At 42.3% G+C, this 14,954-nt stretch overlaps 2 protein-coding genes across 4 annotated transcripts in view; one reads left to right on the forward strand and one right to left on the reverse strand.

Annotated features, from left to right (window-relative positions):
• cnksr1 (connector enhancer of kinase suppressor of Ras 1) overlaps positions 1-14,756 on the reverse strand; it is a 90,005-nt gene extending 75,249 nt beyond the window's left edge. For all 3 annotated transcript variants that reach the window (XM_014210100.3, XM_014210099.3, XM_014210098.3), the window contains exons 1-3: positions 14,517-14,756; positions 11,367-11,524; positions 263-465 (exon numbers count right to left, since the gene is read on the reverse strand). In XM_014210100.3, coding sequence (XP_014065575.1) covers positions 263-465; positions 11,367-11,524; positions 14,517-14,568 — 413 coding nt within the window. In that variant the 5' untranslated portion in view covers positions 14,569-14,756. The remainder of the gene's footprint in view (positions 1-262; positions 466-11,366; positions 11,525-14,516) is intronic.
• The window catches only part of rps6ka1 (ribosomal protein S6 kinase a, polypeptide 1), a 195,044-nt gene continuing 194,612 nt past the window's right edge, over positions 14,523-14,954 (forward strand). Inside the window, exon 1 of the mRNA XM_045723353.2 lies at positions 14,523-14,701. Within this exon, the coding sequence (XP_045579309.1) occupies positions 14,567-14,701 (135 nt within the window). The 5' untranslated portion in view covers positions 14,523-14,566. The remainder of the gene's footprint in view (positions 14,702-14,954) is intronic.

Below are 14,954 nucleotides of genomic sequence, written 5' to 3' on the forward strand. Positions count from 1 at the left end.
ACAGCCTAAGAGTATATATTAACCCTTATTATAATACATTGAAGTTATAAACTACTACGTACATGACACCCCCAGACTGGGGTGAAACTCAGTCCAGTGCTCAGGCAGCCAAACTCTGATCTTTTTCCCACTAATTGGTGTTTTGACCAATCGGATCAGCTCTTTTCCCAATAATTGGCCAAAATATCAGAATTGGGCTGCCTGTATAAAACACAGCCTAAATCATCATAGAAGTGATGTAAAACAGGGTTGTTTAATTTACCTGTTGAGCAGAGAGAAGAGGCCCTTGGCGGAGGTGATGAGCTCCAGCACCACCTGCAGTACGCTGGCCGGCAGCCTGGTGGCAGTCTGCCCGTCGTAGGGGTTCACCCTCCAGCGGACCTGGATGCCCATGGTCAGGGAGTGGACCACAATGCGCAGCTTCTCTGTCAGGCAGCGCAGGCTCTCCCCACCCATACCGTACGTCTGGGGAGGGAGATCGAGTGGGGAAAACAGTTTGCTGGGTTTGCCAAGTTTGCTGGGAGTTTACATGCGCACACACACACACACACACTCCCCCTTTGACACCTTACGTCTCGTAGAGTGAGAATCGATAGAGCAGAGGGGCGAGTGTACCAGAGAACAAACACACAGACAATATTTAAGCGACATGAGTAAGACATTAAAAGGGTGCATAACATTAGTGTACAGACTGCCTTGGTAAACGGAATGACACTCAACTTGAAAAGTAGGCCTAGCACAGCAGGTCTTAGTGCATCTGTTGTCATAAAGCCATGATGCACAATGACATCTAAGAGAGTGTCTGTCTACGTAAATGATCACATGTAAACTCAACCAACAATAGCATTAATAACATGGCAAATATAATGGTACATACCACTTCCAAAAGATTACACAGCTGCCAAAATATTACACTGCTTCCAAAAAATGTTTCACTGTGTATAAACTACTTAATATCCACAGAGGCCCAACTGAAATCACAAAAGCCAAAAATCCGATCTGAGAAAGAAGAATAGATGGTCAGATGGCGTCATACTGTTGGCCTCATCCTGTTAAACTCTGAGTGGTTGTTTTGTCAGAAAATAAAAAGTGAAATATAATTTGAAAGCTACAGTCAAAGTTTTAGGGTGAAATCAACTGAAATCTTACTGCTGTCAATTTCATAAGAATCGCGCCCATATACCATAAAAGCCATGAATCATGAGTTGTCATTTTCATAGCTTATACAATGTAGGTCAAGTCACCAAAAGCGCAAACATCTACACTGAGTGTACAAAACATTAGTAACATTTCTAAAAACATAATTCCACTTTCAAATTATTGGGTATTGCGTGTAAGCCAGTGACACAAAATGTCAATTTAATCCATTTTAAATGCAGGCTGTAACACAACAAAATGTGGAAAAAGTCAAGATGTGAGAATATTTTCTGAAGGCATGTACATACAGTTGAAGTCGTAAGTTTACATATACTTAGATTGGAGTCACTTAAACTTGTTTTTCAACCACTCCACAAATTGTCAGTTAGGACATCTACTTTGTGCATGACACAAGTAATTTTTCCAACAATTGTTTACAGATTATTTCACTGTATCACAATTCCAGTGGGTCAGAAGTTTAACTAAGTTGACTGTGCCTTTAAACAGCTTGGAAAATTCCAGAAAATGATGTCATGGCTTTAGAAGCTTCTGATAGGCTAATTGACATCATTTGAGTCAATTGGAGGTGTACCTGTGGATGTATTTCAAGGCCTACCTTCAAACTCAGTGCCTCTTTGCTTGACAACATGGGAAAATCAGAAATCAGCAAAAATCCCAGAAAAAAAATGTGTAGACCTCCCACAAGTCTGCTTTGTCCTTGGAAGCAATTTCCAAACGCCTGAAGGTACCATGTTCATCTGTACAAACAATAGTACGCAAGTATAAAACACCATGGGACCACGCAGCTGTCATACCGCTCAGGAAGGAGACGCGTTCTGTCTCCTAGAGATGAACGTACGTTGGTGCGAAAAGTGCAAATCAATCCCAGAACAACAGTAAAGGACCTTGTGAAGATGCTGGAGGAAACAGGTACAAAAGTATCTATATCCACAGTAAAACGAGTCCTATATTGACATAACCTGAAAGGCCGCTCAGCAAGGAAGAAGCCACTGCCTTAAAAAAGCCAGACTACGCTAGGCAACTGCACATGGGGACAAAGATCGTACTTTTTGGAGAAATGTCCTCTGGTCTGATGAAACAGAAAATAGAACTGGTTGGCCAGAAGGACCATCGTTATGTTTGGAGGAAAAAGGGGGAGGCTTACAAGCCGAAGAACACCATCCCATTCATGAAGCACGGGGGTGGCAGCATCATGTTGTGGGGTTACTTTGCTGCAGGAGGGACTGGTGCACTTCACAAAATAGATGGCATCATGAGGAGGGGAAATGATGTGGATATATTGAAGCAACATCTCAAGACATCCGTCAGAAAGTTAAAGCTTGGTCGCAAATGGGTCTTCCAAATGGACAATGACCCCAAGCACACTTCCAAAGCTGTGGCAAAATGGCTTAAGGACAACAAAGTCAAGGTATTGGAGTGGCCATCACAAAGCTCTGACCTCAAACCCATAGAAAATTTGTGGGCAGAACTGAAAAAGCGTGTGCGAGCAATGAGGCCTACAAACCTGACTCAGTTATACCAGCTCTATTATGAGGAATGGGCCAAAATTTACCCAACTTATTGTGGGAAGCTACCCGAAACGTTTGACAAGTTAAACAATGTAAAGGCAATGCTACCAAATACTAATTGAGTGTATGTAAACTTCTGACCCACTGGGAATGTGATGAAAGAAATAAAAAGCTGAAATAAATCACTCTTCACTATTTTTGACATTTCACATTCTTAAAATAAGTGGTGATCCTAACTGACCTAAGACATGGAATTTTAACTTGGATTCAATGTCAAGAATTGTGAAAACTGAGTTTAAATGTATTTGGCTAAGGTGTATGTAAACTTCTGACTTCAACTGTATGTACACACACAATGCATTCGGAAAGTACTCAGACCATTTTTACCACATTTTGTTACATTACAGCCTGATTTTTAGATGGATTAAATTGCCCTAATGTCCCCCTTCCAACCGGACAATGACCCTAAGCACACAGCCAAGACAACGCAGGATTGGCTTCGGGACAAGTCTCTGTATGTCCTTGAGTGGCCCAGCCAGAGCCTGGACTTGAACTCGATTGAACATCTCTGGAGAGACCTGAAAATAGCTGTGCAGCAATGCTCCCCATCCAACCTGACAGAGCTTGAGAGGATCTGCAGAGAAGAATGGGAGAAACTCCCCAAATACAGGTGTGCCAAGCTTGTAGCTTCATCCCGAAGAAGACTTTAGGCTGTAATGGCTGCCAAAAGGTGCTTCAACAAAGTACTGAGTAAAAGGTGTGAACATTTCTGTAAATTTGATATTCCAGTTACATAGGCTTTTCCACATGAACAGGTGATGAGATAGATTACTCCCTTGGTCTTGCATGAGATTAAATAACATATGGAATCATGTAGTAACCAAAAAAAAGTGTTAAATAAAATAAATAAAATATATTTTATATTTCAGATTCTTCAAAGTAGCCACCCTTTGCCTTGATGACAGCTTTGCACACTTGTGGCATTCTGTCAACCAGCCTCATGAGGTAGTCACCTGGAATGCATTTCAATTAACAAGTGTGCCTTGTTAAAAGTTAAGAAGGAAAGAAATTTCACAAATTAATGCGTTGTGTTGTGACAAGGTAGGGGAGGTATACAGAAGCCCTATTTGGTAAAAGACCAAGTCCATATTATGGCAAGAATATATGTATAAGGTATAAGGTACCACAGCTGACGGTGCATGTCAGAGCAAAAACTAAGCAATGAGGTTGAATGAATTGTCCGTAGAGCTCCGAGACAGGATTGTGACGAGGCACAGATCTGGGGAAGGGTACCAAAATATTTCTGCAGCATTGGGGACTTTCCCCAAGAACACAGTGGCCTCCATCATTCTTAAATGGAAGAAGTTTGGAACCACGAAGACTCTTCCTAGAGCTGGCTGCCCGGCCATGCTGAGCAATCGGGGGAGAAGGGCTTTGGTCAGGCAGGTGGAACCAAAAATCTCAAATTTGGACTCACATGACCAAAGGACAGATTTCCACCAGTCTAATGTCCATTGCTCGTGTTTCTTGGCCCAAGCAAGTCTCTTCTTCTAATTGATGTCCTTTAGTAGTGGTTTCTTTGCAGCAATTTGACCATGAAGGCCTGATTCACGCAGTCTCCTCTGAACAGTTGATGTTGAGATGTGTCTGTTACTTGAACTCTGAAGCATTTATTTGGGCTGCAATCTGAGGTGCCATTCACTCTAATGAACTTATCCTCTGCACAAGAGGTAACTCTGGGTCTTCCTTTCCTATGGCGGTCCTCATGAGAGCCAGTTTCATCATAGCGCTTGAAGGTTTTTGCGACTGTACTTGAAGAAACTTTCAAAGTCCTTGACATTTTCCATATTGACTGACCTTCATGTCTTAAAGTAATGATGGACTGTCATTTCTCCTTGCCATAATATGGACTTGGTCTTTTACCAAATGGGGCTTCTGTATACCTCCCCTACCTTGTCATGACACAAACTGATTGGCTCAAAAGGAAAGAAATTACAGAATTAACTTTTAACAAGGCACACCTGTTAATTGAAATGCATTCCAGGTGACTACCTCATGAAGCTGGTTGAGAGAACACTTTGCACACTCTTGGCAGTCATCAAGGCAAAGGGTGGCTACTTTGAGTAATATTTTTATTGAAGAATTTGTTTAACACTTTTTTGGTTACTCATGATTTCATAGTTTATGTTTTCACTATTATTCTACAATGTAAATTATTTTATTTTTTTTATTAAACAAATGAGTAGGTACTGTATTATTTCAAACTTTTGACTGGTACTGTTTGGATTTTTACTGTATTATTTTTTTCTTCAGGATTTTAGAAATTCTCCCACGACCCCATTTTCATATCAGACGACCCCATATGGGGTTGCGACCCTTAGTTTGGAAACCGCTGCAATAGATAATGTTCGGGAGAGGCCTGTGAGAGAGACCGATTAAGTTAATGAATAACGTTTTGGTGGCAATCAGCTTTGAAATCAGTATTATTTTGCATTACGGTTTGCATATTATCACAAACAATGTACCAGGGTAATTAATTGATGATAGCTGTAAGCTAGCAAAAGCTGGACGCTACCGGTATCTTTTAGCTTTACAGTGTTCTACAAACAGTAATAAACAGTTTAAACATTTATACATGCCATGCCGCATTATTCAAGTGTGTTAACTTCTGTGCAGCATGAGTGAGGAGCTAACATGATGCAGCCCAGACTAAAAGTGGAGAGCAAGTAATCGCGCACATGTGCACACACATACACACAGTAGCCATTAATCTCAATATCCTTTGTAGTTCATAAAATGTACCTCCATTAGGCTAACCATAAGCCATAACAGTATTACAGTAAATACCAGCCAAGAGCTGGTCAGACCTTACCCAATCACTACATGCTGGGTCCATTTATTCAGACCACAGGAAAGACCAGGTTCTGTATTCATAACGAGAAGGAATGCTGAACTAGGATGAGTTTGGCCTTTTAGATAATAATGAATAGCATTACATGGACAGAGGAGACATGATGCTAGATCAGCACTCTTATTCAGAGATGCTTGATACATACAGCCCCTGGGCCTGTGAATCTAGAGTGCTGATCTAGGATCAGTTTAGCCTTTTAGTTAATAATGTACAAAGTTACAGGGGGGACTTGATCCTAGATCAGCACTCCTTCTCAGAGACCACTTCATTAACTCATGAAGGCCAGAAACCCTGTTAGGTTTCTGTTATTTCTACAACAGACTTTTACAAGCAGATCAACAGCTTAGCCATCAGTGACATCGGCAGTTACGCCACTCAAACCCACGGTGCCCTGGCACCGTCTGTCAATTAATCCTCCCAGGGGAAACAAAAGCATGCTGGAACTTGGAAGTGGTGCAACACAGAGTCCTCTGTTTACATTAGAGTCCTGAGAGTGACTCCCCAGAAAGTATTCGGAGAAAAAGCGAGTAATGGAGAGAGGAAGGGGACAGAATGCCAAATTCATTATACCAAAATTTGAGGAGCAAGAGAATGAATGGCATCTTAAAAGGAGAGAGAAGAGGAGGAAGTGAGGGTTTGCCAATGACAACAAACTTTCCCCATAGAGTAATTTGCATGAGAAGTATTAAGTGGTAGCTTTTTTTGTGTTCGGGGAATAATCGCCTTTGATGGCAGGTGAAGCATGTCTACACAAATACACAACAAGCTCTCACAGTCTCACGTCAGAATTAGACGTTCATCCATGTTTCTCAAACATCAAATTTCGAAGTTACATTTACATTTTAGTCATTTAGCAGACGCTCTTATCCAGAGCGACTTACAGTAGTGAATGCATACATTTCTTTTTTTTTTTCTCTGTACTGGTGCCCCGTGGGAAGACGAACCCACAACCCTGGCGTTGCAAACACCATGCTCTACCAACTGAGCCACACGGGACACAGTTGTTCCAAACTTCAAGTGTCAAAGTATTTAAGGTTAAGTTTTGGCATTAACTCCACATTTTTAAGGTTAGGCATTAACTCTGAATGGTTAAGGTAAGGGTTAAGGCTTGGGATAGGCTTAAAATAGGCTTAAAACAAAAATATATAAAAAAAAAAAAATTCTATCACTGGATTCCAACATCAAACCTTTGGCACCAGAGGCAGATGCTTACGCCCATCCTCCAATAGCAAAACCGAAAAACTACTTAAAGGTAGCAGCGCTTACTGTTGCCCCTAGTGGCCAGCTTCCACATTATCTCCCGACATGGACGGACGTTGAGTACTGACTTGTATCACGGATGACCTGGCTGCACATTCACATATGCACACAGCTGTCATGACGTTGTATTAGTTAATGTGACGACTGTTACTCATCGAATGATTAACGGTTTATAATTGCGTGATTAAATGAATCAAGCAATTATTAACTCATTAACCTGGGGCACCATGGGAAAATTAGTTTTATTGAGTTTCTATTTCCCAAATTAACTCAAAGAATATCGATTTTACAACCATCGCTAATTAATCAATTTCCTCTACAGTCTCATTCTGAACATCGCATAATCCGGGAATCTGCACGGACCCGGGTCCCACCAATGAGTTTACCACACCAATCTTAGTTGATTATTTATTTACTAGCAAGCTAAAATGATGATAAAAGATACACAAAACACAGTCTAGGCTATTGATTAGGACTTAGTATAACGGGCCAACATACTATGGCACGTGTTACCCAAAATGGGGATTTAAAAGAGAGAAAAAAGGAATGTACACGAGAGAAATATACATTTGGGTTCATTTGTCAGCTATGCTTATTTAAACCTAGCCTTGCCCCGAACTGCCGCTCTTATGGGTCAGAATATAATGATGTAATTACGTGTTGGAGGTCTCAGATGGGAAGCTCCGCATGGCTCGTTTAGGCTTCTCAATGACGCACTTCTCCGACGCAACTCTCTGGTTGTCCTCACGATGTCAGTGTCCCTTTTGGCTTAGTGGTCTGATTTCTCCCCCTTTCTCTGATAGTGTTGTCTGAGGACAGACAGCTCTGTAGCTCAGAGCTCACAGCGTAGGAATGAAACAGCGTAGATACCACGATTCGATGAAGAGTGGAGGCTAGGTGGTTCGGCTTGAATTCACCCGCTTAGACACAGCTATTCATCCGTAGCTTGGGTAGAAAAAGATTTGTCTTCAACCTTGTGTTGCGTTTTGGGGTTCGTTGACTTTGTTAGACCTTGGCTGCAGCCTGGGTCACTTTAGTCTAATATGTTAATTCTTAACTCACATGTCTTATACCTTCGGGTCAGAAGTGGGCGTAACCGCCTTTAGGGCAAATCTCTGGGCGTACCACGTTAAGAGGCAAGGCCTAGATCTGACTCAAATCCAATTTTAGACAACTAACTTCACATTTCATCTTTACCAAAACACTCTCTTTGAATTGGACATTTTCCACACAACGTACAATGTATAAACATCAGGCATATACTGGGAAAACTCTTAAAGGTACAATGTTTTCATAATAACGTCATCTCTTAACCTTTAACAACAAGACAAAAATGACATACATTTTCATATTCCATCTATCGTCATGACCACCATTGTGGCTGACGGAAACCATTGTTCCAAAGTCCCTTTATTGCATGTTTAATGTTCTGAGGCCAGTTCTCTATAGTGAGAGGACAAAGGATTTTGTCTGTGGCCTAAGATTTATCATGGGCGTGAGGGGTCATAAAACCCACACATCTTCAGACCCCTAGATCTCTCCTCCTCTGTTGGGGGTTGAGAGATAATCTGTAGGGTTGTGGTCTCCTGTAACCTGACCTGATCAGGACAGTCATGACACAGCACACAGACACAGTGCTCGCGCACACACACACACACACACAGTGCTCACACACACACAGTGCTCGCACACACACACAGTGCTCACACACACACACAGTGCTCGCACACACACAGTGCTCGCACACACACACAGTGCTCGCACACACACACAGTGCTCGCACACACACACAGTGCTCGCACACACACACAGTGCTCGCACACACACACAGTGCTCGCACACACACACAGTGCTCGCACACACACAGGGCTCGCACACACACACAGTGCTCGCACACACACACAGTGCTCGCACACACACACAGTGCGCACACACACACAGTGCGCACACACACACAGTGCGCACACACACACACACTTCACTGCAAGCAAAGTGAGAGAATAATGAAAGGATATTAAATCACCAGAGGAAGCATGAACTTAACTCAACTCTCTGATGTAATCTATAAATAGTTGGTGAATGTCAGAGGCCATCACAAAGCCCTGACCTCAATCCTATTGAACATTTGTGGGCAGAACTGAAAAGGTGTGTGCGAGCAAGGAGGCCTACAAACCTGACTCAGTTACACCAGCTCTGTCAGGAGGAATGGGCCAAAATTCACCCAACTTATTGTGGGAAGCTTGTGGAAGGCTACCTTAAACGTTTGACCCAAGTTAAACAGATTAAAGGCAATGCTACCAAATACTAATTGAGTGTATGTAAACTTCTGACCCACTGGGAATGTGATGAAAGAAATAAAAGCTGATATAAATCATTCTCTCTATTATTCTGACATTTCACATTCTTAAAATATTGTGGTGATCCTAACTGACCTAAGACAGGGAATTTTTACTAGGATTAAATGTCAGGAATTGTGAAAAACTGAGTTTAAATGTATTTGGCTAAGGTGTATGTCAACTTCCACCTTCAACTGTAGGTGCCATAATTCTGTCCTGCTTTAGCATTCTAAATATAACAAGTACTTTTAGTTGTCAAGGAAAATGTATGGAGTAAAAAGTACATTATTTTCATTAGGAATGTAGTGGAGTAAAAGTAGTACTTAAAAGTATTTTTACTTAAGTACTTTACACCACTGGCGGTGATGCAGCCAGTCAAGATACTCTCGATGGTGCAGCTGTAGAACTTGAGGATCTGCTGAATCTTTTCAGCCTCCTGAGGGGTAAAAGGCATTGTCGTACCCTCTTCAAAACTATGTTGATGTGTTTGGAACATGATAGGTCCTTAGTGATGTGGACACCGAGGAACTTGAAGCTCTTGACCCACTCCACCCCTATCGATGTGAATGAGGGAGTGCTTGGCCCTCCTTTTCCTGTAGTCCACGATCAGCTCCTTTGTCTTAGAGACCTCTGACCTCCTCCCTATAGGCCGTCTCATCGTTGTCTGTGATCAGGCCTACCACCGTCGTGTCGTTGGCAAACTTAATGATGGTGTTGGAGTTGTGCGCGGCCACACAGTCATGGTGAACAGGGGGTACAGGAGGAGACTAAGCACACACCCCTGAGAGGCCCCCGGGTTGATGGTCAGCGTGGTGAATGTGTTGTTGCCTACCCTCACCACCTGGAGGCAGCCAGTCAGGAAGTCCAGGATCCAGTTGGAGAGGGAGGTGTTCACTCCCTTAGTGATGAGCTTGGAGGGCATTATGGTGTTGAACGCTGAGCTGTAGTCAATGAACAGCATTCTCACTCCCCAAGTGGAAAAGGGCAGTGTGGAGCATAACAGAGATTGCGTCATCTGTGGATCTGTTGGGCGGTATGCAAATTGGAGTGGGTCCAGGGTGTCTGAGATGATGGTGTTTATGTGAGCCATGACCAGCCTTTCAAAGCATTTCATGGCTACAGATGTGAGTGCTACGGGCAGATGGTAACCTGTCTAAATGACTTTGGCATTCTTGGGCACAGGGACTATGGTGGTCTGCTTGAAACATGTAGGTTTACGAGACGCTGCTGCTCTATCCTGCCGATGCAGAGAAAAACCAGTCTAGATTTATATTAACCGTGTCCTCATCCAGCGACGACTCTGTAAATCATAGGATATTACAGTTCTTCAGGTCCGTCGATAGGATAGTCTCAAACAGAGTTTGTCTAGTTTGTTCCCCAGTGATTGTACATTCGCCAATAGAACAGAGGGCAGAGGCGGTTTACTCACTCGCTGCCATAGTTTCATCAGGGTTCCCCACGTCGCCGCTATATCGTCGTCTTTTCCTCCTCCGAGTGCCTGGTTCCCGGGTGAGCAGTATGTCAAGGTTAGTGATTTCAACGTACAAAAAAAAAGTCACGATCAGCGCAAAAAGACACACAAAAATGGTCAAGAGCTATACATTCCAGCGCCATTCCATATAGCCATACAATGCACACACTGTACCACCTGCCCTAGCCTACTATAGAACCCAAGAAGAATGTATAGTAGTATCCCCTATGGCAAATGGCCTTTCTAGGCTGAATCCTAACTTAAGAAATGTCAACGCATGGATGTCAATGGCAGATTGGGAGGGTTCAGGACTTTATTGCCAATCTCCTCCTCCCACAAATAGCCATTAACCACCTGGAAAGCAGTGGAGCTGTAATGGGAGATTATTTTAGTGCCTGATTAAAATGATGTGAAATGCAAAGAATGTCTAAATAATTTCATTATCTCCTGGAATTGGTTTAGACCAAGTTATCAACTCTCTGCATATCTCAAGTTAGTCTTGGGCCCTCTATCAATATATAATAACAATAATATATACCATTTAGCAGACGCTTTGACCCAAAGTGACTTTGTCACGCATGCATACATTTTATGTTTGGGTGGTCTCAGGGATCGAAGCCACTATCGTGGTGTTGCACGCACCATGCTCTACAGTACCAACTAGGCTATAGAGGACCACTATGAGCCATCCAGCCCCTAGAGAGCAACAGCCCAGGCCTCACCAGGGAGCAGAGCTTCTCCACGGCCTCGAGGATGAGCTCCTGGTGGCCAATCTTATGGACGCCCAGACGCTCCAGGTCCTGGGAGGAGAGCTGCAGCAGTTCCAAACCAGTCACCTGCCACTCTGTGAAGGGGTACTGCTGAAGAGGGACGTCCAGACCTGGAGAGAGACCACACATGGATAATCAGATCATTTTTCAAGCTTTTATTAACGTGACAAGTGTGTACATTTTTGTTTTTGCCCTACCACTAACACACTTGATTCAACTAATCAACCAATTTTGGTTGGTCCCGACCAAATCTGAACAAGTCTATGTTTCACAAGCTTGGATATCAAAGTAGAGCACATTACAGCTAAGTAGAGTACAGCACAGAACAGTAGAGTGGAGTAAAGTTCCGTTTCAGTAAAGTACAGTAGAGTTCAGTACATTATACTCAACTCTAGTGTGCTCTACTTTTCTGTACTAAACTCTATTCTACTGTACAGCACAGGACTGTACTATACTCTAATCAACTTGTTTAAACTTAACTGTACTCAACTGTGCTTTACTCTGATTTCTAATGTAGGCCTACTGTACTTTGCTGTCCAAACTTATGAAACAGACATCTATGATTGGTTTCTTAAACAAGGCAAATAATGTATCAAAAACGAGAAATAAGTGTTTGATATTAGTTGCCAGGGGTCTTTACTTCAACATTATTGTTTTGATCTATTTGTAATAGACTTTAAGACTTTTTCTGGTCAATGTTTTTTAAGACCCCTTTTCCATCTGTTTGATCAGAAATCAAATGGTTGAAAAATGAATTATATATGCCTTAATTTCTCAAAAATATAGACTCTCTGCTTTCATTTGACACCCAAGTTGACGTGCTCTTACGAACTTTAAAATGTTGGTGCTCATAGGTCCGTTTACATGAAAATGCCCTAAACTAGTAATGACGTTTTTAATATGAGCAACTAGGCCCTCCAATAAAGTGATACCCATCACTCTCATCATATATGTCCATATCACAACAGCATTATCGGGGTCATTATCTGTATCCTCATCATCACCGTCAGGGCCAGCCCTGGTCATAAGCGGCCGCTAAGGGCCCTGACCTCCAGGGGGCCCCCATTGATTTTATTAGTCATTCTCACTCAGATATCATATTAACATGGCATATTGCATGACAAAATGTGTACAATTGCAGGAAATTAGCTGTAAAACTGCACATTTTTCTCTCCGCCCCATGGAAAAATGAGTAGAATTGCATGAAATTGATTCTAAAATTGCTATATCTTCTTCCCGCACCATGACAACTTTTTTAATATGTCAGCAAACTTGCTTTAAAACTGCAAAAATGTTCTGCGCCCCATGGCAAAATGTGTAGAATTTCAGGAAATTAATTCAACAAATTCAACTTTCCTCTCTACCGTCAAGAGGGGGGGCCATTTAAAATGTTTTGCCTGGGAGGTGGGGGGCCCTCCAAACAACATTTTGCTTAGGGCCACCAAAAGGTTAGGGCCGGAACCGATCACCATTATCGTCATGGCTATCAGCATTGTCATTATTTTCATCACAGAGGAGAGGACGCCTCATGATTTACTTAATCCAGTATTGCGGTAGTAACCCAATTATAATTAACGTTACCTGCTCCACGCATGGCAAAACAGGAACTGTTTACTCCGTCAGTGGCTAATTGGTGTGCTAATGCTAATCAAATGAAAAGACTGTGGGGTCACTTAAAGGTTGGCGGACAGCCCTTCGAAACAGCCTGGGACTCCATCATAATGACTGGTCGTAAATCAGGTTGTTTACACAACTCAGCACTCGATTGCTTCGGTCTAATTAGCTAAGTGGATGGATGCAAGCTCTGGGGGCAGCTAGCTATCCTTATGCTACATTGTAATAAGCAATGTCATTAGCATAGCATTCTCAGGTGACATAATGGTAAGGTGACAGAGGGTAAGTTAAGTCAAAGGAGACTGAACAAATGTCCAATCTGAACCCAAATAAGAAAAGATAGGGTGGCATTCATTTACCATGCAGACAAAGAGGTTAAGCCAAAGGCCAAACATGTTTGATACACAAATCACATAACATACACTGGAGGATGAGTTGCTTTCAAATGTCAAAGACTACCTGGAGTGTTTTAAAAGATTTCTCTCTGTTCCCTGGTACAACAAAAAGCACATCATCACAATGTTCACTATATCACATGTTGTACACCAGGGGTATCGAACAGGTAGATCGCGAGCTTCCAGTAGCTTGCAGCTCACCAATCAATTCTGAAAGTACATACATTTTGTATGTGTTCCATCGCAAACTGTCATTAACGTAAAGCTTCCCAGCTACTATCCATTCAAAGCCACATTGACAACATCCCACCCCTGGTTAGCGACTATACTATTGGCTTAAAAAGCCAAACGTTACACAACATCTGCTAACTCATTTCCAGCAATATTGCCCGTTTGTGTGTTAAATGCACGCATGTCTATCACTATGTATGTAGCCAGTTCGCGATACTAATTGTAACCGCTCTTGTGGGTAGACAGACTTTCCCCCAAAAACCTAAATTAAAATGTTAACAGTAAAGTACGTTTACCTGACAGATCTTTAGCACGATTATTTGCATCAATTAGGTGGCGATTATTCTGCCAATTCTGCCATGACATGTGCAGCAGTATGTTAATCATATATGACAAAAAAAACATTAGGCTACAAGCAAATGAAAGAAACTTTGAAGCTATGTAGCTTTACAGGCTTGAACTGTAATAACATAAATGGTGGTAGTTTCTAAGAATGTCCGAAACATTTGAGTAACTAGTCCGGTTTCTATTCGCTGCAAATGACAGCTCAGTATTTGGTGTAATTTAGACTCGTTTGGCTGCTTTAATAAAAACAGCACACTCCAATAGTTCCACATAATCAATAACTGATACATGTAGGAAGTGAGCTATCGTAGGCCTATTCGCGCTTTGGTCAACTTGTCCTCCTTGTCGACACAGTACAAAACATACGATCACTTCATGAAATGGCCAACTTCACTTCCTCATTCCACCTCCACCTCCCCTTCCAAGCGGATTTGTGTCGGTTTTATTTACGACTACCTGCGTGCAAACCGAATTAAACGCACCTGGCAAACACAAAAAGCGCCGGTTACTAGCCTACCTTTGAGCCAGTCGCTTACTCTCTCCTTGCTCCACGACGTTATAGGCTCCATGCTTGGAGTCCTGGGAACGTGGATTCAGTTATTCCCAATCGAATTCTTCAACAGACTCTACAAGGGATCAGAGGAAGGAACAATTCATCTCGACAACAACGATGATGATGATGATGGGCACTCCCATTTACAGGTAAATCCCCAGGGAACCAATAGCATGAAGCTGTCTGCCCGTGATTCAGATGTTCATAGTTTCTTCACACTCAGTTTGGAGCGGTGGGAGTGGTCGAATTAAATAATATTAGTCTAAAAAGAAATATCCTTCAAACTTTAGACTATAATTTCATGAAGGATTAAACGAAAGCACTGGAACGAGTAGTGAAGGCTGGTCTTTATTTGTCGACTTAATCCTTATTCCTTAATCTTTCCCAAAAACAGTGCGTTGC

This window comes from Salmo salar, chromosome 09, assembly GCF_965601325.2.
Source record: "Salmo salar chromosome 09, fSalSal1, whole genome shotgun sequence".
In the NCBI taxonomy this organism is placed as follows: Eukaryota; Metazoa; Chordata; class Actinopteri; order Salmoniformes; family Salmonidae; genus Salmo; species Salmo salar.